Source organism: Lygodium microphyllum, chromosome 21 (genome assembly GCF_053477565.2).
Source record: "Lygodium microphyllum isolate KBCC chromosome 21, Lygodium_microphyllum_v1.1.10, whole genome shotgun sequence".
NCBI lineage: Eukaryota > Viridiplantae > Streptophyta > Polypodiopsida > Schizaeales > Lygodiaceae > Lygodium > Lygodium microphyllum.
The window spans coordinates 106395757-106421246 of record NC_141155.1 but is presented as its reverse complement, the minus strand read 5'-3'; the positions used below and the strand labels follow the sequence as shown (position 1 = coordinate 106421246).

Sequence of the window (25490 nt, the reverse complement as noted above, 5' to 3'; positions counted from 1 at the left end):
CTCTCTTTTTTTGCTAATCCGCTAGCTCTCAAGTATCATTCTTCATTATGCTGTTATATTGAGCTTGTATAGCTACTCTCTATGTTGGCTCCTTTACTTCTCTCATAATCTCAGCCATCAAGACCATATTGATTATGTGAGCAGAAGTCTTTTTTTGCTCCTCTATTCTTAGAGACCTCCTTGGTCCATCTACCTTTTCCTCAATAATAATAGACATAGGATTATTGTGATCATAGAGCTACTTCACCCATCACGGCAATGGCTTTTCCAGTCGTGTGATTGCAAGTTAGTGAAATTTTTCCTCATCATCTAAAGATGATGTTTCCTTCTCCTTGAGGGTAGGGACAACTCTTGGGATAAGTTCATAGTGGACTTCTTTTTCACTAGATGATAAAGTGGAAGAACTTGTATTCTCCTCCTCCATTGTATGTGACTACTCCTTGAACACCGCCTCACGACTTTGTTTTCTTGTGAAAATACATTTCTTTGTTGCTTTCCCATCATACAAGCTTTATAGTGGTTCTGAAGTCAAAACGGTTGAGAAACATGAGTCATGGATGTATTCAATGGGTCTCTAGCAACAGTTCTAGACCAATTTTCAGTTTTATGTTATGTATATACTAGCTAGAAATTTTCAACAGTTTTGGGGCATATGGTATTAGTTGGACAACAATGAACAATTTGTGACTATTATGCCTTATGAAAATTCTAGTGCAATATGCTTTTTGAAACCAGCTTTCCTTCTTGAAAAGGGTGGCATTTCCCTAATTAAGCACTTAATTATAGCAATCAACAAATGAACATAACTTAAAATGCACAAATTACCTTAATAATCTCAGACATTGGACACCTTGTTAGCCCCAAAACTAGTGCCCCTTTCGGCAGGCACATGGTCAATCTGAGGAAGAAAATTCCAGTGTTGGATCTCTTGAGATGCTATATTTCAGACCACAAGACACAAAGAATAAGTTACATTTATTAATGTAGCATTTCCTTCCCCTTAAGAATTGGTTTCGCCCTCGAAAACGATACTTGGAAGGTCCAACTGTAAATTGGGAAACCTTTTCCTTAAAGTACTTACTCGCTCCCATGTTGAGCTTTCTTCTGAACAATCTTTCCATTTGACCAAACATTCTTGATAAATAGTATTCCTTATTCGTCTATTACAAACATTTAATATTCTTTCTGGTTCATGTGGATTAGATTGGTCATCTAATAGCTCAATGTTATCATTTAAGATTAGATTATCCAAATCACCCAGCTTCTTCCTTAGCTTACTTACATGAAAAATTGGATGTATTTTACTACCAGCAGGTAGTTGGAGCTTGTAAGCCTGTTCTCCCACTTTTTTAAGTATTGTGAAATGACCACAATACCTGGGTGAAAGCTTTGGACATCGTCCCGTTTTCACAGTTTTAGTTTGTTCACGCACCTTAAGATAGACCAATTCTCCTTCTTCAAAGGAGATGTCTCTTCACTGAGGATTTGCATAAGCTATAGCTCGATTTTGAGCTTAATATTTTCTTGAGCAAATTTTAACATACTATTCATATCCTCCAAAAAGTCCTTGGCTGCCTGAACCTTTTCCTTATGCAGTCCCACTGCATGAGGAGCTTTGGGCTGAAACCCATACATTAGCATAAATTGACTATATCCAGTGGAAGAGTGCTTGGCACTATTATATGCAAACTCTGCTATTGGTAAATACTCTTTCCAATTAGTTTGCCTTTTACTTACATATGCCCTGAGCATATCTTCAAGGATTTGGTTAACCCTTTCAGTTTACCCATCAATTTGCGGGTGGTTCGCCGTACTCATGCTAAGTTTAGTATCCAACTTTCTAAATACAGCACGCCAAATTTGACTATCAAATTTTCTATCTCGATCAGAAACTATATTTGCCGGAAGGCCATACAATCAGTATATGTTCTCTACGAACAATCTAGCCAATTCTGGTGTTTTAACATCAGTTGAAGTTGGAATAAACCTAGCCATTTTGGTTAACCTATGCACAATCACCCACACAGAGTCGTGTCCCCTCTGTGTTCTGGGTAACGCAACAATAAAGTCCATGGAGATACTCTCCCATTTTCCCGAAGAAATCTCTAATGGGTGGAGAAGTCCTCCCATTTTCAATCTTTCAGCTTTATTAACCTCGCATTTATTACATTTGACCACATAGTCAAGGACGTCCTTATTCATTCCAGGCCAATAGAACTGCCTTTTAATAAGACTATAAGTCTTATTAACTCCTGGATGTCCCGCACTAGGGGTATCATGACACTCAAAGAGTATCTGGCGCTTTATTTCTTCATCTTTCGGGACACATACCCTACCCTTGTAGGGTAAATAACCATTATCAATGGTAAAATTCTTCCACTTGAATCTCATTTGAGCAATCCCTGATGCTCCATTTCCTTGTTGAACATCTTGAGATGTTCCTTCCTTAGTGGAGGCTCTTCCATTTGGATCCCCATTTTCTATTGCTTCCCATATATTGAAATATGCTGGATCAACCTAGCATTTCCCTTTTAAGGATTCAAGCAAATCGGAAGTGAACTGAATTCATTTATGATGGGCATTCTACTGAGTGCATCAGCCACTATATTGTACTTCCCCTTTCTATACCTTATTTTGTAGTCGAACTCTTGAAGGAGTTCGGCCCATCTGGCTTTACGCCCTTGTAGATCCGGTTGGTCATTAAGCCACTTAATGCTTTCATGATCCAACAAGATCAAAAGTTTGACATCATACAAATAGTGCCTCCATTTTTTCATTGCATATAACTCTCTCTCATATGTACTATTGCATATAACTTCTTGTCGACCTTCTTGTAATAAAACAGTGCCTACTGCCCTATCACTAGCATCAACTTCAACCACAAATGGTATATTGGGATCCACAATTAATAGTACTGGAGTTGTAGCAATAGCTACCTTAAGTTTTTGAAAACTTTCATTTTGGTCTATTCCCTAATTAAAGCTCTTCCCTTTCCCTTTAAGTTGGTCAGTCATTGGAACAGCTATTTTGGCATAATCTCGAATGAATCTACGATAAAATCCAAATAAACCTAGGAAGATCTACAGCTCTTCCAAGTTCCTTCGAGATGGCCATTCAATAATTTCCCTTACTTTTTCAGGATCCATCTTGATTCCCTCTTTTGAGATAATATGCCCCAAATATTTGACCTCTTATGCGAAGAATTCACATTTAGTTTTATTCACATAAAGGGAATGTGTTCTTAACAATTGGAATACTAATCGTAAGTGTTCCAAATGTTCTTCTCTTGATTTACTAAAGATCAAGATATCATCCAAGAAGACTACTACAAAGTGTCCTAGATAGGGCCGTAACACACTATTCATTAGCTTCATAAAAGTAGCTGGTGCATTAGTGAGGCCAAAAGGCATTACCCAAAAATCATAATGCCCATATCTAGTAGGAAATGTTGTCTTAGGAACATCCTGTGCCTTAATTCTTACTTAGTGATAGCCTAATCTTAAGTCTATCTTTGTGAAGAATTTTGCCCCTTGTAGTTGATCAAAAAGATCTTCCATTCTGGACATAGGAAATTTATTCTTCACCATTATCTTATCAAGTGCTCTATAATCAACACAAAGTCGCATAGAACCATCTTTTTTCTTTACCAATAAGATTGGCAAAGCCCAAGGTGAATTGCTAGGTTGTATAAACCCTTTATCAAGGTAATCCTCAATTTGTCTTTCAACTTCTTGGTGTTGTGTTTCACTTGACTTATAAGGTGGTTTAGAAATAGGGTGTGTATCCCTATCTATGTCAATTGGGTGATTTACATCACCCCTATCTGGTGGAAGGCCATTTGGTAAATCAGAAGGAAACACATCTTTAAATTCATCTAACAAACCACTTAATTCATTACTTACATTCAACTCACAAACATAAGAAAATTGTTGCTTTATATTATAAAAAGTAAAAGTATTTTGTACAGGAAGGGACCATAACATATATACCTCACAAGCTTCCTTCTTTATCAGCTTCTGAACTTCAGTGGAACACAACAAAGGGTTATCAGATACTTCGTGTTCACCTTGAATCACAAAAGTCTTACCATCCCTTTCAAATTCCAGTGTATTATGATGATAACTACACTTTAAGGATAGTTCCAATCCCCATAACCACTCCCTCCCTAAAGCAATATCAGCTCTTTCCATATTCATAATTTGGAAATCAAGTTTATCTTTATATCTTTGGATCTCAATTTCCAAATTGAATACCATTGTATCCCATATTTTATTATCCTGACCTTGCATCATATGAACAACACATTGATGCCTACTCTTTTGTTCGAGAAGTTTCAATTTTTTGACAAGTGCATAATTTATGAACTTGTGGGTAGCAGAGTCATCAATCATGACTCTAACCCTCTTTCCAGCTATCAATCCATGTGCTCTAACAAAATCATGTGGCCCAAAGGTAGGCTGCCACATAGAAGTTGACATACAACACCTGTGTTGTACATCCTTGTGCACGACCTCTAAAGATGTATACTTTTCATGCCCCTTTAATTCCAGAGTCTGCACTACATGGATTTGTTTTTCTTTTCCCTTGCCCTTGTCCTTATCCTTTCTTTTATCTTCCCCCTTTTTCCTTTGAGGGCAATTCCAGGCAGCATGGTTAGGGGATAGGCAATTGAAACACAGCCTTTCTTTTTTGGCCTTATCAAAATCATCTTGACTTAACTTTGGCCTTACATATTGTTTCTTTTCAAAGGGTTGTTTCTTGCCCTTAAGAAATGGCATTTTCCTTTTAAATTTGCCTATAAATTTTGAGGTTTCAAATTCCTTAGTCTTGGGCTCTGTATCAATAAGACTAGTGAGTGTACCTGGACGCGTACTATCTTCATTGATTAATGCAAATTTAATTGCCTCTTCAAGTGTCTTAGGTGAACTCCTTTTCACTTCCTTTTTACAGGCCTTATCTAGTCCCCTAATGAATCCTCTTGTCTTTTGAAATTCATCTATTCCTTCCAATTTGAGGATTATCTCACGATACTCCTCTAGATATGTCAGCAGGGGTCTTCCCTTTTGTCTGACATAATCCCAATCTTTCCAATTTCTTTCCATTTTATTTTCAGGAAGAAATTCTTTCAAAAAGACCGATTCAAATTGAGCCCAAGTTTCAAGTATTTTATTTGCCTCCTTTAAAGTTCGCCACCATTTATATGCCTTTGGCCCCAAAGTTAAGCTGGCCTCCAACACTTGGAGATGTGGTGGAGTATTTTTAAGTTTGTGCAAATCCTCCCATTTTTGAAGAAAATTAAAGATAGTGTCTTTATTTCTATCTTTCTCCTCCCTGTGAAACTGAGGGGGTTTCATATCTTTTAACACTGGGTTATCCCTTAACTTTTCGTGGAGTTCTCTAGGATCTCGCATAGTCACATCTAAATCTTTCGATGAAGATAGAATATCCAAGGTTTCTACCTGATTTTTATCCCTTTCTAGTAATAAGGCTAATTGAGATTTTATTTCTGTGAGTGTTTGAGTTAGAAACTCCATTTGAACCCCCTATGCTTGCACACGAGCAGTTAGATCATCAAAGTGTTCTCATGTGGCAAAAAATTATTCCTATTGTTCTTCTTGTATTTCTGTTTCATGGGGATCTACCATAGGGTGGTCCCCGAAACTAGAGCCTTCGATTACCCCCTCTTTCTCTTTGCCCTCCATTAATACACTGGAATTAGAAAGCAAATATAAGAAATTTACGTACAAAATGAGGTACCTCCTTGATTACAGTGATAGGGCAGATGTCGATCGCTTTTATAGTTTAGTGACAGCAAAAGACGTGAGGAACAGTTCGACTTTCCTCCAAACTGTACCGATCGTGTGGGAATAAGGCTTGTCGGGCAGAAACGTAGAATGAGGATGGGATTAAACCACCCCCCCCTCCCGCCAAGTCGCGTATGAACTAACTGTGACCACTATTGTCACCTAAAGGCGGGATTTCGCCCGACACATCTTGCATCGTCCCACCGTCCTTGCTGGCGATGCCTGCGCAGGTTCGAATCCTGCCGTCCACGCCAATCTGCAGTTGTCGCGTCGCCAGTCTACAGCTGTGCAACTGTCGCGTCGCTAGTCTGCAGCTGTCCACATCAATCCTACAGTTGTCCACGTCAACACAGAAGCGTCAAATGGAACTCGTTCACGCTTCGCCGATCTACGGCTGTCGCGTCCTCGTCTTTAGCTGAAGCGTGAACAAAATCCCCTTCGACAGAACATAGCCCGACAGCTCTTTCCGAGAAGAAGACGGCTGACATGACCCGCTCTGATACCAATATTAAGTATCCGTCAAAGTTTGATGTCAAAGATTTCTGGTAAGTGCATTCTGCTAAGTGCCCCCCTCTGTCCTCAATCCAAATAGCACGAGAGATCCCGTTTGTCTCACCACCCAGCCTCGCCTAGAAGGTTGCTGGCTCCCTGATCATGATCCGACTGCCAGCTGTCAACTTCAAGTGAGTCATACTATCTTTAAACTCACTTACTTTCTACGCTCCCCTTGACCCCGTTCGAGTGCCCAAGGCCCCCAGACGGTCATCCCTCGCGCCTGTCTCCCATAAGTTACATTTATTAATGTAACTACTACTGGATTTTGAGAAACCCTGAGACACAGTAGACTAGGACTTCTTGAAGGGCACCATGGAGAGGTTGAGCTTCCCCCAGGCATGGATCCATGGGGCCTCCGCACTCTACAGATCGGCCACTAGCAGGGTTTTCATAGGTGGCAAGAGAGGGGAGGAGTTTCGGCTAGAGAGATCGGTACAGCAAGGCTACCCACTGGTCCCGTATCTGTTCCTACTCTTCGCACAAGCGATGTCTCACTTCCTCAGATCACGCGTGAGTGGGTTATGCAGCCTTCGACTTCCAGTGAGAGAGAAGACGGAGCTGTTAGACTCAGAGTATGCAGATGAGACCGCACTTTATATAGAGGACGATGAGTTGATGTTGGAGAGGGTTAGACTAGCTATTGACATGTTTTGTATTGCAACAGGAGCGAAAATCAACTGGTGGAAGTCAATTGGATTCCTTACAGACCCGAACTCCAGTACGGAGTGAGGTGTCCACTTTGGATTTAGATGGGTGTGCAAAGGACAGACCGTCCGCTACCTAGGGTTCCAGGTGGGACTCGACATCACCCCCGCCCAGCACTTTCTCCCAGTCCTCGACTCTATTCAGAGGAAGCTAACCTATTGGAGTACTGCTCACCTCTCCCTTGCGGACCGAGCCCTGGTGATCAACCAGGTCCTCCTAGCCACGGCTTGGTACATCGCCTCATGTTGGTGCTTCTCCTCGTCCTATGCTGCTCAGCTTCGCCACCTAGTGCGGAATTTCCTCTGGGCTGGGTCGGATGGTTCCAAGGACTCTCGGGCCAAGGTGGCATGGGCAAGCATCATCCGGCATCAGTGAGAGGGAGGACTTGGGATCATTGACCCACACTATCAGAGTATGGCCCTTTTGGGCAAGCTTGTAGTCCGCGTCTCACACCAGGAGGGCAAACCTGGAAGGTCCTACTGGAGGGCCTCCAGGAGTGCAGACCGAGACTTGGCCGGGATTGGAGACCGTCCTTGAGATGGATCTTCATGACAGCCCAAATCACCCCCCCAGATCCCCCTTTCTACGTAGCTTACTTCATGTTGGCAGGGCCTCCGTAAGGCCCTAATTGTCATGAAGGAAAATACAACATTAATATTTGCACCTTGGATTAATTCCAGCCTTTGTAAATTCAGCCCTAGCCTATGTGTACATGTGTGAACAGCCCTTAAGTTTGAAAAGCGGGTTAGAATAAAAGGAACTAGAGGCCAAAGGCAAGACATCTTTTGATCATTCAATAATCTTGGCTTTTCCATCTTCTTGAAGTTAGCTTCTTCTTAGCCTATGAAGCACTTAGCCATGGCCGTCATGTATTCTTGAATCCCCAACCATTAATACATGATGAGGATGTCTTGGTGCAATAGACTTGTTAATTCTTTGTTGTTGCTTAGTTAATTTTCAATTTCAGTTAGATTTCATTCCATGGTTGATTGCTTTCTTACATTGGTATCAGAGCATGTGTCTTTGATCCTTGGTTACATCAATTTTCATGGTTATGATCTTGCTGGGGAGGTCTTAATCATGGAGGAGTTGGTTACATCAAGACTTGATTGATCTGTCATCATGGAAGTCTATGTCTAGTTATCTAGGGATGATTTACATAGAACCGTGGTTAGATCTGAAGTAACTGTCACAAACAGTGGTCAAGAAGATGATTCTTGGTATGCATGATGGAGGATCTTGGCAATATCCATTGGATAATGGAGGTTCAGGGCTAATTTGACGGGTCGTCATCAAATTTTACCCCATTTTGAAGGCTTATGGACCAAAAGAGGGTTAGACATGGCTGGAGGACACTTTAACTGTGGTTACTTTTGAGAAGGAAGGATTTCTTCTTCTCTTTCCTCTTTCCTTCAAGCTTCCCTACAAACTGCCATGGACATTTCTTCTCAGATCTTCTTCCCATGAGCTCTAGTGCTCAAATGGCTTATGCAAGAATTTTGTATGGGTCTCGAGCTACCTATTGAATACCTATATGCTTCATATCCATCTCATTTTCATCACGTGCTATAAGAGGACATATTGCAGCAGTTTGCGCTGTTTTTACAGCCCCCCCCTCTTGATCAACAAAACGTGATGCATTTGGAGATTATACTCTTCATAGGATGATCAAATGGAGTGCAACTATGGAGTATCCATCATCTTATACTTGATCTTTCACTCTTTTTGAAGATGGGAGCTTTCTCAAACCCTAGGTATGGAGCTTTATGACAGTTTTGGACAGCCCTAAAATTTCTCAAATTTCTTCATCAAGATCAAAGGGTTTTTGCTCTATTATACTCCCTGAGGCTTCTACATACATCCTAGTACTAACATTGATTGATCTTGAAGCTTGAAGCTTTGATGGAGCATGGATATGGAGATTGCAAACACTATGTATAACAGTTTGGGACAGCATCAAAGATTCCTGAAATTTTTGAAGCAAATCATGGGGCTTTTGTGGGCAAAGCATCTCTGAAGCTTCCTCAACCATTTTCCCTCAAGAATCCATCAACATTGGACCGACATTGAAGGAGATTGAAGCCAATGGAGGTCTAGGTATTCAATGGACAGCATGAAGCTTTTATGCCATTAAATTTTGGCATTCCCTCTTAAATTTCGGGATCTCTTGGACACATTAAAGCCCTCTCTATTACCTATTGCAACCTACTTCAAGTAAAAAAGGTAATCGGTCTTCATCAACCCTCATTTGGAGCATTCATGGAGTCATGGAGCTTTCATGGGATTAATGAAGCTGAAGCTTATCAAGGAAGGGATTATTCTTGAAGACTGAAGATCTCTTGGACTGATTTTAGAAGGATTATCAAGCTCAACTCACCTATGTCAAGCATTATGGATTGAAGGTCATTCCATCAACAATACTCTTCTCCAATCAATCAAATGAGGTACTCTAATCACTCTTAATTTCTCTTTACATCCAATTGCTGATCTCATTTCCAATTGTTGAAGAGAAATAAGAGGATTAATGAAGCTTTCATTCATAGCCTAATGCATTACTTGAAGCCTATAGGTTATGTCAGTCATTGTCTTTACTAAACCTCTTCAATTTACTGAAATGGCCATCTCTAAATGTCTCAAACTCTTCCATAATGAATGAGCATTACCCATCTACTTTCATTTACTGAAATCAGTAATTTCTTGATCTTCATTACTCAATCTTTATTGCCTAACCCTGACATGAAATTGATTGCCTATTTTGCCTCTTGATCATAAGAAAATCATTACCCAATTGGTAAGTGAGAAAAGCTTTGTAAGCAGTGAGTCACTGCTGAGGTAAATACCTCTCCATTTCTCATTTACATTGCAACCTTTTCAATTCCAATCTTGCATACCATGAAAGGACAAATGAAAGGCAATTGTATTTCCTTCCTATTCCATGCATATCATACTGATTTTTAGAGCTAGAATTCACTTGCCATGTACATGCCCAAGAGGAAAAGTGGATGCCGGGCGAGTTGGTAGGACAAAAGAGAGGTGACCCTCCCCTACCGACGAGGACCCTGAAGGGGAGCGCAACCCGGCTCGAGAGGGAACTTTCCAAACCCCTCGGGTCTCGGATCCCACGCATTTTCAAGTTTAGGTGCAGGTACAAATCTTAAAGGCACTTGAAATCAGCCTACAGCATGAGTTTATGGGCAGTGAGTTCTTGAGATATTGGCAAATGTATGGTACTCATGAATATATGGCAAATGTATGAAGACATATGGCTACAGTAAAATGTATGCATTCTATGGTAAAGACACTATGGTTCAGCATTAAAGTTTGGGACAGAGTATGTATGCATACCCTCATTAAAGATTGCAGTCTACATTTAGTTAGACAGCCATTTTACTGATTATAGAGGTCATTTTCAGTATGGGCAGATGTATGAGACTCTCCTACAGGGTTATGAAGTTGGTACATGCTTGGTATTGATGGTACAAGTCATTAATTGACTAGAACAGGGTATTCACTGCTTGCAGGAATTTTCAGACAGCAACATAAAATCCCTTACAGAAATTTCTGTACTCATCCATTTTCTGCACTTGATAGCTTGTTGGATAGAGGACTCTTCAAGCTTCGAACAGAGACAAAGACCTTGTAATTTGGATCTCTAGAAGTGAAGATAATCAAGTTTTTCTACTGCAGGAAATTCAGGACAGAAATCAACCCATGGCTAGGAATAAGAAGAGAGACCCTGTTTTGGATACTATCAATGAAGAATTGAAGGAATATCAACAGGAAAGGGGTGAACATGACACTTCTCAAGATGCCATTTACCGAATGCATTATGAGAACGAAGAGGTCGATGCAAGTTCCACCCACTCCCCTACCAATCAACCCATAGAGATGTCTCATATCTCAATGAATTCAAACAGTTTTCAACAATTGTCAAATGACATAAAGGATATGAAATCAGGCTTCGAGGGTATGAGGTTGGGTATTGACAAGCTTGTAGCACGTCTTGGTGAGAAAATGTTGCCTACAGCTGGTCTTAATGTCCCACATCCTCATATAGCTGAAGAACCACCTACTCCTAAGGTGGTAGGTCAATTTGAAGTTGGAGAGTCATCTAAAGCTAAGGATTTTGTTCAGCCCAGTTCACTTCAGCCACAATTCCATCAACAAAAGGGTCACTTTTAGCCACATGGGCAAGATCCTCAAGAGAGAGTGCAAACAAACTCAAAGCATGATGAAGACATCCATGGGTGCAACTCTTTCTACAAGCAATTTTACCCTCAAGCAAATGTTGGTGGCTATGAGCAAGAGTATGTTAATTCAGCCCCAAACTCTTATGGGCAGCCACATGGACATGTGAATTCAGCCCCAAATGCTTATGGACAGCCACAACATAATTTCTCTACTCAAGTGCAGCCCAATAAGCCAAGTCCTATGTCAAATCATGGTTGGAATCAGCAAAATAATGGGCAGCAACCACCTTTCAACTCACCTGTGCATGGACAACCTCAAGGGTACCATGGACAACCTCCCAATGTGAGCCTCAAGGACATTATTTCCAACCACAAAGTCATGGTATGCATTATGGACAGCAAACTCCTTATGCACAAGGGCAGGGAAATAACGAATATCCTAGGCAAGGATCTTTTGGCAATTCTTTTGGGCCACAACACCATAATGGGCAGCAGCACCATAATGGACAACCTCCTCAATACGAGAGAGAGTACAAGGAGAAAATAGTTATCTCAAACTTCAACGGAGAGAACCCTTCACCCACGGAGTTGGAGGAGTGGTTTGACAAGTTAGAGATGTATTTTTCCCTTTACCCAAGGCCCGAGAATGCCAAAGACAAATTTGCAGCCCTTCATCTAGAAGGCTATGCTCACACTTGGTGGAGATATATGGCGAGGACGGGACATGACTTCTTGTCTTGGGATGCATTGAAAAATGCTATGATTGAAGTCTTTGTTTCCCCTATTGAAAAAGAGCGGTTAGAGAAGAAGTGGTATGCACTTGAGCAACGTGGTCTCTCGGTTAGAGAGTACTCAAATCAGTTTTTGAACCTTTCGATGTATGTTCATGGGGTCTCCGATAGTGCCAAGTTGAATAAATACATATTTGGTTTGGAACCTACTCTTTCTTCCGAAGTTGGAGCCATGAATCCTACATCCCTACAAGCTGCCATTCAATTGGTTGAACGTTATGGGCAGAAATACAACGGTTTTCAGCCAAAAACAGGGCATTCTTTTCAGCCTATGCAGTTCCCAAGGACATCAGGCCATTATGGGCATGCTAAAACTGATTTTCAGCATATTGGGAAGCCATCAAATACTTTCAGCAATACCTACAGCAAGATACCCACTTTCCCTACTGTTTTTGGGTCAAAACAAAGCAGTAATTTCAGACCTAATGCTGAAAATAGATTTGATGGAAAGAGAACTGATATAAGTGCCAAAACTTCAGCCCCTACTCAAGGCAAACATGTATCGAATGACAAGCTCAAAGATATGTATGCTAAAGGACTATGCTTCAAATGTGGAGAGAAATGGTCACCCGATCATAAGTCCAAATGCAAGGCCAAAAACATAAAGATTAGCATGATCATCGAGGATGATTCCGATGTTGAATCTATTGAAGGAAGCTTGGCTCAGCTTGATGTCACATCAACTCAAGAAGAGGCACATGAAAATGAAGAGAATGTCCATAATGAGTTCTATGATCCGATGGATGGGTTTCCTTTTGACCCGGGCGGTCATTATTTGGATGATTCATGGACTGATTTACATCCATCGCTATGTGCCATATCAAGTGATGCATGGAGTGGTTCAAGAGGGGATAATACCCTACGCCTTAAAGGTCAAATCAAGGGAAGGACCGCTCATATACTCATTGATACAGGAAGTACACATAGCTTCATTAATGCTAAGTCACTCAATGGGCTGAAATTGAATACGCATGAAATGCCTATATCACTCAAAATCCAAGTGGCAAATGAAAATTTTGAGAAGAGCAATCAATGCTGTCCAAATGTACCTATCACCCTTTCCCCATTGTGCACTACATCGGTGAGCCTAATTGCATTAGAAATGGGTCCCATTGATATAATACTTGGCTGCAATTGGTTAAAATCTTTGGGCAGATTTACCATGGATCTCAACAACATGGAAATGGAGTTTAAATGGTGTGGACAACAAGTAACACTACATGGAGTTGAAAAGAAAAGAATGGAGATGATCAGTCCCAAGAAGGTTAAGAAAGAGATAAATGCAAAGGCATGTATGTTCACCATTCCTCTTTCCAAGATTGAAGAGGATCAGCCCTCTTCTCTTACCAACAATATGGACCCATGTCTTTGTAAATTGCTGAAAGAATATGATGATATTTTTCAGTCACCTACCTCTCTTTCTCCCAAAAGAGAAGTGGATCATCCCATTGACTTGCTACCCAATACAAAGCCCATCAACAAACCACCATATCGCCTCTCCAAAGTGGAAAGAGAAGAGGTAGAACGCCAAGTCAAAGAGCTTTTGGAAATGGGTCTCATTAACGCAAGCCAATCACCTTTTGCTTCTCCAGTCCTTCTTGTGAAGAAGAAAGATGGCTCCTTTCGAATGTGCATTGATTACCGCGATCTCAACAAGGTCACTATCAAGAATAGGTATCCAATACCTAGAATAGATGATCTCTTAGATGAATTGAAGGATGCCAAGGTGTTCTCCAAAATTGACTTGAGATCGGGATATCATCAAATACGCATGAAGGAAGGGGATGAATTTAAAACAGCCTTCAGGACGGAGAGGGGTCTTTACCAGTTTATGGTTATGCCTTTTGGGTTATCAAATGCTCCAGCCACATTCCAGTCTCTCATGAATAAGATACTTCAGCCATTGCTCTTTAAAACAGTTTTGGTATTCTTTGATGACATTTTGATCTATAGCAAGAATAAAGAAGACCATTTGCAGCGTGTAAAAGAAGTCTTTGACATATTGAGGATACACAAACTGTTTGCCAAGGCCACTAAATGCTCTTTTATGACAAAGGAAGTTGAGTACTTGGGTCATATAGTGGGAGAAGATGGAATCAAAGTGGATCCTAAGAAGGTTCAGTGCGTCAAAAAATGGCCTACGCCAACCAATGCCACTTCATTAAGAGGTTTCCTTGGTTTGTCATCATTTTACCGACGGTTTATGAAGAATTATGCTCATGTTGCAGCTCCTCTTACCGATCGGCTGAAAAAGGAGGCCTTCTTCTGGGATGAGATCGCTAACAAGAGCTTTAATGAGCTGAAGCAATTGCTTGTTTCAGCACCCATACTAGTTTGCCCTACTTCTCCAAGACTTTTACCATTTATGCAGATGCCAGTGGTAGAGGTTTGGGGGTAGTTTTGGTACAGGAGCATGGTGTCATTGCATTTGAGAGCAGAAAATTTGATGACAAAGAGAGAGAGATGCATGTTTATGAGCAGGAAATGCTTGCTATCTTACATGCAATCAAGAAATGGCACCACTACCTCTATGGGACACACTTCAAAGTCAAAATCGATCATAGGGTCTTGAGATATTTTCTCTCGCAGCCCAATCTTTCTCCCAAGCAAAAGAGATGGTTAGCCACTTTGCAATCATATGATTTTGAAATATCATACATGGCTGGCAAGGATAATGTGGTGGCTGATGCGTTATCAAGAATGTGGGCATGCAGTCTATCTACTGTGTCTACCATCTATAAGGATTGGATTGAAGACATTCAAGAGGAATATGTGCTTGATGAGCATGCTGCCCATATTTTACAGAAATTACAGCAAGGGTGTGATGCTGAATTTCCTAATTTTAAAGTGCATAATGGTCTCTTATGGTTTAAGGGTAAAGTGTACTTGATTCCCAGCAGTAAATTCAAGCTGAAGGTGCTTCAAGAGATGCATTCATCGCCAATGGCTGGTCATTTGGGCCTTTTCAAGACGTTTGATAGAGTTCATCAAAGCTTCTATTGGAAAGGTCTATGGAAAGATGTTAAAGAGTATGTATCTCAGTGCTTGGAGTGTCAGCAAAATAAGGATTCCACTCTATTACCAGCCGGCTTACTTCAGCCTTTACCCATACCTACGGGCAAATGGACAGATATTTCCATGGATTTCATAACGGGATTGCCTACTACCAGTCATGGATGGAACAGTATCTATGTGGTAGTTGATAGATTGACCAAATCAGCCCACTTTATCCCAACTAAAGTCCAATTTTCAGCAAGGCAAGTCGCCGAGCAATTTATGGAAGGTGTGTTCAAACTACATGGTATGCCTATGAGAATAGTATCAGACCGTGATTCGAAGTTTATGGGCAACTTCTGGAAAAGTCTATTCTCATCTATGGGTACTTTCCTCACTCCTAGCACGGCCTATCACCCTCAGACTGATGGGCAAACGGAGAGAGTCAATCATTGGGTGGAAGTGTACCTTAGGCATTATTGTCATGACACACAAGCTTCATGGAATCGTTGGATCCACCTTGCTGAATTTTGCTATAATAACACGCACCACATGAGCATTGGGATGTCTCCGTTTGAAGCTCTTTATGGGTATAAAGTCCAACTTCCATCAGTTTTATTCCATGAAGATATCAACCCACAAGCAAAGGAAGAGTTGGAAAGAATGGAGTTGCTCATGAGGCAATGCAAGGACGGCATAAGGAAAGCACAAGAGGTAATGAAGGTCTATGCAGATGAGAAAAGAAGACATTTAGATTTCAAGGTTGGAGATTGGGTATTTCTCAAAGTGCCCAAGACGCATTATGCTTCATTAAAGGGTGGGAACAATAAGCTTGCTCAGGTTTTATGGGCCTTACTTGATCTTGGACAAAATTGGAGAGCTTGCTTATAAACTTCAACTACCATCTTCTACTAGAATACATGATGTATTCCATGTTTCACAGCTGAAGAAGTATGTTGGGCCCGATGTACAAGTATTGGAAGAGTTACCACCATTGGATGAGGCAGGACTAATCATATATGAACCTGAAAGCATTATTGGAAAGAGAGAGAAAGTTCTCAGAAATCGTACTCTCATTGAGTATCTCATTAGTGGAAGAATATGCCCATTGAAGAGTCTTCTTGGCAACCATCCACTTATGTCAGTAACTTTCCTTGGTTATTACAGGATGATATATGATGCAGTATGCAGTGACTGTGCAGAGACAGCTTGCTGTATGAAATTTCTGCAGACAATAAAACTGTCCTGACTTCATCAGAATTTGATTTTGATGTTATGGGGTGATGCTTGGGAGTGTATACTTCGTTTCTACACCTCATTTGGACCAATATATCAAAAGTTATGGAAGTTTTAGTGAATCAGCCCTGTTTGGATAGCAGCCAGTTTTCTCACAGTTTGGCATGCAAAAAGGTCTTCTTTTCATGGACAGTGCTTTCTTATCACTTGGAAGATGAATGGGCATGATTACTATCATCCTTGACTTGGATTTAGTCCATTACTTCTTGGTTTTGAGGACAAAACCATCTTCAGGACGGGATGGTTTGTCATGAAGTTTCGAAAATACAACATTAATATTTGCACCTTGGATTAATTCCAGCCTTTGTAAATTCAGCCCTAGCCTATGTGTACGTGAACAGCCCTTAAGTTTGGAAAGAGGGTTAGAATAAAAGGGACTAGAGGCCAAAGGCAAGACATCTTTTGATCATTCAATAATCTTGGCTTTTCCATCTTCTTGAAGTTAGCTTCTTCTTAGCCTATGAAGCACTCAGCCATGGCCGTCATGTATTCTTGAATCCCCAACCATTAATACATGATGAGGATGTCTTGGTGCAATAGACTTGTTAATTCTTTGTTATTGCTTAGTTAATTTTCGATTTCAGTTAGATTTCATTCCATGGTTGATTGCTTTCTTACACTAATTCAAAGCCCCCAAGTTGCCAAGAGGAGATAAACGATCAGTCGGTGATCTAGAACCCCCACGTCAACCATTAGGAGGAGGTACAGATCGGCGAATACCCCCACATCCAGTGGGCCGGTTGGGAGGCCGGTCCGGCTCACCATCAAGACTAGGCGCGAGGTGTACAGGTTGGTGAACGAGGAGGTGTTGCAACAAGCATCAAGTTGCCAGAGAGGAATCGAGTTGAGGAGAAGGGAGATTGACGCAACAATACCTCAGGAGTGGCTTGGCCCCCTGGCACGAGGGCCAGTAGAGCTCACGAGGTATGAAGCACTAAGTTTTCACCGACAGGTATCCCCTTACAGGTGGTAGGCAGAGTGGGCGGCGCCCCGCAAGGAACTTTTTTCACTGTTCAGGAGAGGGGGCGTCTGGCCCTTGACAGAGGGCAGCAAGATGAGGGGATAGCTATCCTTTCGTAAAGAAGGATTCGGCTGGTAGGCCTTCAGGAGAAGACATAGCAACTGAACCCCTATGTTTTTTGGAAGGAGCTCAGCACAAGTGGTGCCTTTGGATCTGGGAGGGCACACCACTTGATGAGCAGGAGTGGGATCCAGGAGAGTGCCTATGGCCAGCCACTACGGTCGCCAAGAAGCCACCGAGGTTCCTAGAGTATACAACCAGGATTGGCAAATGCGTACTGATACAGAAGGACATGGACCGGGCATCGTCATGTAGCAGGTACTGGGTGGAGCACAATATCACGGATGCATTTCGATGGACTTTCTAGCGTGCCTAGGGGACAGTTGAAGGCCGAGGAGCGTATCGTATTTCGTATGGCTGGTGGGACATGAAGGCCTGGCAGTAGGGAGTTGGTTAGCCCAAATACAAAAGGATGGAGAACGTAAACGCTGCACACAGCAACTTCTGGAAACTCCAAAGCACTGCCTCTAGTCGTGTGAGGTGGCGCAACTAGTGTGGAGAGGAGCATGCCACATCCTTTGCCGCATAGCACCTAGCCTTGGATGTATCTCATGGGGAGCTTTCTGCTGGCAGGCAATCAACCAGGGTCGTCACCTTCTGTATGAGGCTAAGATGCAAGACACGATCTTCCTTATTGAGGTTGGGTCATGCGCAGTAGCCGGCTTGGAGGTTCTACCCATCCGCCAAGTACTAGAGCCCACAACAGACCGCTCTGAGGTATGGGAGACCGTAGGGAGTCTCACTAGATGGCATATCTGGAAGGTGCGGTGTCAGGAGGGTTTTGGACAAGAGAGACTTTCTGTACAAGCAACTTTGGCAGAGCTCTAGACCTCCATCATCCACTCCCTTTGCGGCCAATGGGACCATGTGCAGAGCGAGTCTCGAGCTTGTCAGGAGCTTTGTCTTCACTTCATGTACACTTGGGGCTGTCTAAACTTGTTTTTCGTGATGTAGGCAGTCAATCCCAAATGGTGATACATCCCCCCCCCCCCCCCCCTCCCTCCATGGCTTCTTGCCCCCATTCCCCCTAGACAACCCTGAGAGGCCTGTATATTCTTTTGATATTTCTGTGACTTTATATCAGCTCCAGCTAGTATGTTGAGCAAGAGCACTTCTTTGTATTCAAGGTTTTTCTAAAGTAATATAATTAGCCACACTTTATTTGCAAAAAAAAAAACACCTTTTTTCTTGTTTTTTCCTCAATTAGACACAATCGTCTTTAAGTAGATAGTTGTCAAGGGATTAAAGGCTGCCTATACCTAGTTGTCTATATTTATATTGTACTTACTACTTGCACACCTATACATTGCATGTGGCGGCCGCCCATCACTACCAATTTTTTATTCTTTACTATGACAATAAAATAAGGAAATGCATGTTACACATTGTGACTGTTGGAGTTCCCACATACAGTCTTGCTTTCTCTTCTTGCACCATCCTCCATAGCTCTTGTTACTTGCGCTTACTTGTGCTCTTATTCTTGCTCACCATTTCCACCTTTTAGTAACGAGAGAAAGAGAAGGTAGGTGACATTAAGAAAATAGATGAGGTGAAAGAGGTATTGGGTTAGATAAATCATGATTTATGAATCATGAATGATGAGATAAAAGATTGAAATTAGAATTTAGAAAAGATAATCTAAAAAATATAGATTGAAATCTAAAATGAAAAATAAACTATAAACTAAAATTTTATTTTTTATTTTGCTTACCTCATTAATAGCTTGTCGGATAGGTGTGTATATGATAGTCCGCATTGTTCTTTGTCCTCTTTGCCTCATATCCACGGCTTGTAAGAAAAAGGTGCCAAGAGGTGAAGAAACAAGGATATTAATGACACCTCATCTCTTCCTATCACTCCATCCATTGGAAAGTATGGTGCAACCATACTTTACCCATCAAGCACACATAGGCTTGAGAGTTTTGTTCATTGTTTCTCCATATCGAGCTTCTTAGTCTACACGTCGTTATAGGTGATACCATACCACCCCTCACATAAACCGACCACTGCAATAGCTTTGATCCTTTTTTTTTCACCTATCCACTTAAAGCAAATGAAATGGAAGATTGTACTCACCGCTCGCAGCTTCTTCTAGCAAAGGTTATCTAAATGGACTTTTACTTTCGATGGTAGCAACAAGCCAAATGCCATTGAGGTGCATGGACTAGGAGATGGAGTTTCGGAAGCATCCAATTCCATGTCCGAAGTGACCACCTTCTCTTGAGCCTTTGCCATGCTTGATGATACGTGACTGCTTTGATTGGAGAGAGAAGAGTACTTCTTCATGATTTTGGCCACAGATTGAGAAAATTTAAGGACATGGGCTACATTGACCATCCATGAAACCAGCCCTCCTTCCGTGGATGGATGGTAAATCTTTGATTACAACTTAATTCCAGCAACAAACAATTAATGCAAATCTGAAAATAGAAATTTACCTAATGATCTTGCACAATGCACACCCCATTGGCCCCAAAATTGGCGCCCCTTTCGGTATTTCTTTAGCTTTATTGAAGCAAAAGTTGATTTACAATGGGATTCTCCCAATCCCCTTCGCAATCCAAACTCCCCTTGCTGTCCAAAGTGACCCCCCACGCCAAGGGTGCAACTCGATGCATTATGCCTTGAGTTACTACCAACGTAACTACTCTATCTAACCCAAAAGCTAGATCCACAAAGGTCACATTTTTGCCATCCGGTCACATAGACCTCATATGACATAGAAATCACGATCCAACCAATGTCCACTCACACATCACTTCTTCTCATAATGGGGGCCTTACAACTTAGAGCACCATGGATCATCTGACATAGAAGTCAGGATCCTGTCCACTCACACATCACTTCTTCTCATAATGCGGGCCTTACAACTTAGAGCACCATGGATCATCGATGGTACCTTAAAAGGGTGGGGCATTGAGCATATCTAACACCAACTTTCCCCATGGGTCCCATCTCATCCTTTTTTATGCCTAGACAAGCTGCCATGTCAACAAAGATGAAGTTGATTCGTGCACCATTATCAAAGAAAATCAATGCATGTTGATCCCTAATTTTACTCCATCCTCTACACAACTCAATAGCATCATCATTGGGCTGATTACTAACAATATTGGGCACCAACCTCACTAATGTTTTGGGCTTCTTTCCCTTAGAATCTCCCTAATTTTCTGATTCTCCAGCTTGTTGCCTATTGAAACAGTCCCTTGCAATGTGACCCTCATATTCACAAGCAAAGCATTTACTTACAGCCATCAATTCCCTACGTTGTGCCAATGTTTTCGAGCCCTTTCTCTATTATTTTGGAATCTTTTCAAGCTAATTTTCAGATCTTCCCCTTTTCTCAGTCTTAAAACAACTTTTTATTTGGCTCTCCCCACTCTCTAGGAAGCCTGAATCCTTCCCACACACGAAAGCATTTGCTATAGCAACAATTTCTATGGGTTGAGACATACTAAAGATGGTGGATTTTATTAAAAATACATGATTCCTTTGGATAGCCCACAAACATAATTTTCCACTTACTCATGAAGGGGTATGGGGTGATAAGAAGTGACGGGTTTGTTGCCCCTTTGGGTGTCAGGTTGTTATACAATGGCTGCTGCAAAAAGGGTGCATTTGCTGAATTTACATCAAAACTAAAACCAAACGAAGTATTTATATAACAAGCACTCATTCATTGAGTCCCATAGGCATTCGAGGGTGCATATGCATTACCAAACATGTTACACTATGCCCCAAGCATCAAGCTAATCCTATCATACATAGAGTTTTACACATTTCTAGCCATATCTAAATACATCGAGCCTTGCACACTATGCATTGGCTGCTGCATACCATAGGGATTTGTGTCATACATTTCTGTATACGGTCCCTATCCAACCATAGCATGAAAATCTGCGCTTCCCCAAAGTATCCTAGCGCTGCCCCATGATAGCACAAATGGATGATGGAAGTCCAAAGCTCTGTCAAAGTCGCCTGTACTGAAAGTCTCTCCCCGCCAAAAACCTCCTAATATCGCGCCTTCCAGATGTGTCATCCACTAAGACTCCCAACAATCTCCCATACCTTAGAGCAGTCTATTGTGGGCTCGAGAACCTGGCAGACGGGTAGAGCCTCCAAGCCGACCACTGCACACGACCCAGCCTCAATGATGAAGATCATGTCCTAGTTCCTAGCCTCATACAAAAGGTAACGGCCCTGGCTGACTGCCTACCTGCCAACAACAAAGCTCCCCATGAGATACATCCAAGGCTGGGTGCTAGACGACAGAGAATGCGGCATGCTCCTCTCCACACGAGCTCGACACCTCATACAACCAAAGGCAGTGCTTTGGAGTTTCTAGAAACTGTTGTGTGCAACGTTTACACCCTCCATTCTTCTGCATCTGGACTAGCCAACTCCCCACTGCCAAGCCTCCATGTGCCAAACAGCCATAAGAAATACGATACCCTCCTCAACCTCCAGCTATCCCATAGAGGGCGTCAGAAAGTCCATCGGAAAGCATCCATGATTTTGTGCTCCGCCCAGTATCTGCTACGCGAAGGCGCCCAGTCCATGTCCTCCTGCATCAGTACATGTCTGTCAATTCTAGCTGTGTACTCCAGGAATCTCCATAGCTCCTTGGTGACCACAGTGGCCGGCCATAGCCACTCTCCAAGGCCCACTCCAACTCATCAAGTGGCCTGCTCTCCCATATCCAGAGACGCCACTCCAAGAACTCCTAGAATATATAAGGGTCCAAACGCCATGTCTTCCCCTCCCCTAAAGGCCAACCACCCGAATCCTCCTCCACGGAAGGACAACTATCCCCTCATCCTGCTGCCCTTTGTCAATGACCAGATACCCCCCCAACTGCACAATGAAGAAAGTCCCATGTGGGGCGCCGCTAACTCTACCTGCCACCTGTAGGGGGATACCTATTGGTGAAAATCTAGCGGCCTATACCTCACCAGGCTCTACCAACTCTCATATGGGGAGGGGGGAAGAGGGTGGATGTGGGCCCTCAAGTGAGGTGGCCTGTGACGCCTCCATGGGAGGTGGATATAGAGGCCTGTGGTCCTACCGAGTGGAATGAGGGGCGAGGGGAGGACGGGGGGGAAAGGCCGCGGGGTGCTCTGCCGGGGAGCGACGCTCACCCTCCTACTCCCTGCTACCATAGCTGTGTTTGAGAGGCTGACTGTGGGCCCCCTTGCCGTCTCCCTCTGTTGTCTCTAGACCCGTGTAAAGTCGTCAGTGTCCATCTGTGGGCCTATTAGCGAAACCGCCTTGGCTCCGAAGAGCGTGCAATCTGCTACCTAATGTCCAAAGTCATGGCAACACAAGCACTGCCCTAGCTGCCCAATCACAATAACCTGTTGCCTGAAAGAGTGTCCACCTGCCTCAATCTCCAGAAACTGTGGTATATTCTTTCTCTTTCACTGCCACCCGTACCTTTGGGACTCCTACGGCTGTCACTGCGTCCGCGAAGAAGGCGAGAAGGACAATGCCGAAGAGCGGTCCAAAGTTCTCCACTAATTGGTGATACTCTATCGCCAGTCCGGGGAAGAGTAGGGTAACTAGATGTCTAAGAAACCAGTTATGGAGTGCAAATGCCTCCACTCTGAAGCCACTATACCAAGGAACCATGTGGATGACCCCCTTCATGGAAGCATAGGGTGAGCTATCCACTAGCTTACGTGTTGCGTCTACCAAGGTGAGTCATACCATGAAGATCCCTTGACCCATGAGAACCGCCTCCGCAATCTGCGCTGTGCCAATGCGCAGTGTGGAGTGAAGCCAATCCGAAAGCTGGGACCTAGATGAGGAGTGTCCTACGACCTGACCAAAGATCGTTGTTTCTTTCAGCTCCAGCTCTGTGGCATGGACAGCTAAGAGTTGTTCCTCAGAGAGAACGACGTGCAAGGTATTTGACTAGGGGGCACTCGTAAAATGCACCGACGTCTGGCTAGAGGTTTGCCTGTTGAGAACCTACCAATCACGCTCTTGTGCTACTGGGGGCGGGGGGGGGGGGGGGGGGGGGGGGGGGGGCGGGGGGCGGCCGAGGAGGCGCGGATGTTGTTTTCTGGTGGTGGGAGAGGCGCTGGACTCCAAGGATGGCCAGCTCCCGACGGGAACATGCGGATGTGGGTGGGGGCCTGTCAGATAGGGCCGCAAGGCGAGGGAGATGGGGGGCAGCACAGTATGGGGGGGGGGAAGGGGGGGAGCTGACGGGAGGGGGAGACGCAACACGACCGGAGGGAGGGGGAAGATTGGGCGACAAGAGGAGACGCAGCGCAATGGGAGGAGGTTGCCTGGCGGCCAGCAAAGGGGGGGGGGGGGGGGGGGGGGGGGGGGGGGAGGGGGGGTGTTGGGGCATGAGTAGTAGCAGCTGATGGGAGGAGGAGCGCAGCATGACAAGAGGGAGGGGCAGGAAGGCTGGGTGACGGGAGGAGGCGCAATGCAATGGGAGGGGGGCAAGAGCTGGGCGCAATGGCGGGCAGCAGCGCGATGGGCAGGAGCTGATTCTTGGCAATTAAAACATTGTGAAACAACACTTCCAAGTTGGCCTTGCATATGCATGATGTTGTCCTTGCTAAAAATGATTCAGCACCCAAGGCCTTCATAGACCATTTGTATAGGGCTTCAGAAAGCATGAACCTCAGACTCCCACATGAGTCCTAAACTACTACGGCTCCTAGGAATGAGGCTCTTGAGGACACTCAATGGCCTTTGGATCATCCTAATCTTCCATGCTATGAAACTATGATTCACTCTCCTCTGGCACATCATGCTTCTCTAGCTCTAACATATGTAAAATTGGTAATGGATGTGGGACAAGTGACGAGGATGGTTGGAGTTCGAGAAGGAAGCCTCTATGGAGACAAATACAAAGACAGCAATCGGGCAGAGAGAGGCAGAGCTTGAGTAGAAAGGGGCTATGCCTTCTCAAAGACACTGGAAAAAGAAGAAGAGCTAGCTGATGAAGAAGACACAACTTCCCTTTGGCACATCCCCTAAGGATGGACATCTAAAGACCTCAAAATGAGCAACAAATTGCTTCCAACCAAAAATGCCTCAAAGAGGATCATATTGAGAACAGCCAATGGCTGAAAACGGCTGCAGATGTGTATTGCATTCAAAACTGCCTCAACCAAAAGAGGATGAGGTAGTGAGTGATCTCCACAATGATCTTGTTTAGCTGCTCTACCACAGCATTCTCAGGTTTTCATGGATGTTTGTTCCCCCACTCAATCCTCACCTTTAGGGATTCTAGAATCCTAGTAACTCCATTATTTTGAAGATTCCAAGGGAGTTACAGAACCAAAAGCCTTGAAACATTTTCTTTGAAGCAGGAAAAGTGCACATTTTCATCCAGCTGCATGCACCTAGAAGTTAACTTGTAATGGTAATTATATCATGCATCATGAATAATCCTGATCTTTATTCAATGCAAGTCGCAGAACAGAGCCTTGTGATCTCTTCTTTCAGGGTATTTTAGAGATGATAAACCTCCCTAAAAAGAAATACTTTGTTTTATCAGGAGTTTATCTAGGAGACATATTAGTTCTGAAAAGTGATTGTAGAACCCACCTGCATACCAAACAAAACCTCTTGAATTTCTTCTAAACCTTTTTCGAGAGTATCTTCCCGCGCAGCCAAAATTTGGACAGCTTCTGATGTCTTTTCAGCAAGGGCAGCAGTCTGTGCAACATTCTCAAATTATTAAAATCATCTTGATTAAAGAATGTCAGACTAAACAGACACTGGCCATGTGTTGTCTTCCAGACTAATGACACAACAAACATGATTCCCCTTTCTCCTCGTACATCAGTAGGCAACAAGATATTTACTGGCAAATCTGTTTCAGGTATAACCTTACTACAATGCATCAGGCCATCATCCTGAAAAGAAATTTACAGCAAACATGTTTTATATAAACACTGAAAATTTGTTGAAGTAGCATCCTGTGTATGTCATGGCAACATAGTACAATTGATGTTCTGACTCTTGGCTATGAACATGTTCTGTGGTGGTCCAGTCAGCTTCAGCAGCAGGTCAAAGCCGTGATTGTGTACAGCAGCTTTGTGGCCAG

At 43.0% G+C, this 25490-nt stretch overlaps 1 protein-coding gene across 1 annotated transcript in view; it reads right to left on the bottom strand.

The window, feature by feature from the left end:
* LOC148018393 (uncharacterized) overlaps positions 1 to 25490 on the bottom strand; it is a 143754-nt gene that overhangs the window by 23147 nt on the left and 95117 nt on the right. The window contains exon 4 of the mRNA XM_087661940.1: positions 24989 to 25099. Within this exon, the coding sequence (XP_087518066.1) occupies positions 24989 to 25099 (111 nt within the window). The remainder of the gene's footprint in view (positions 1 to 24988; positions 25100 to 25490) is intronic.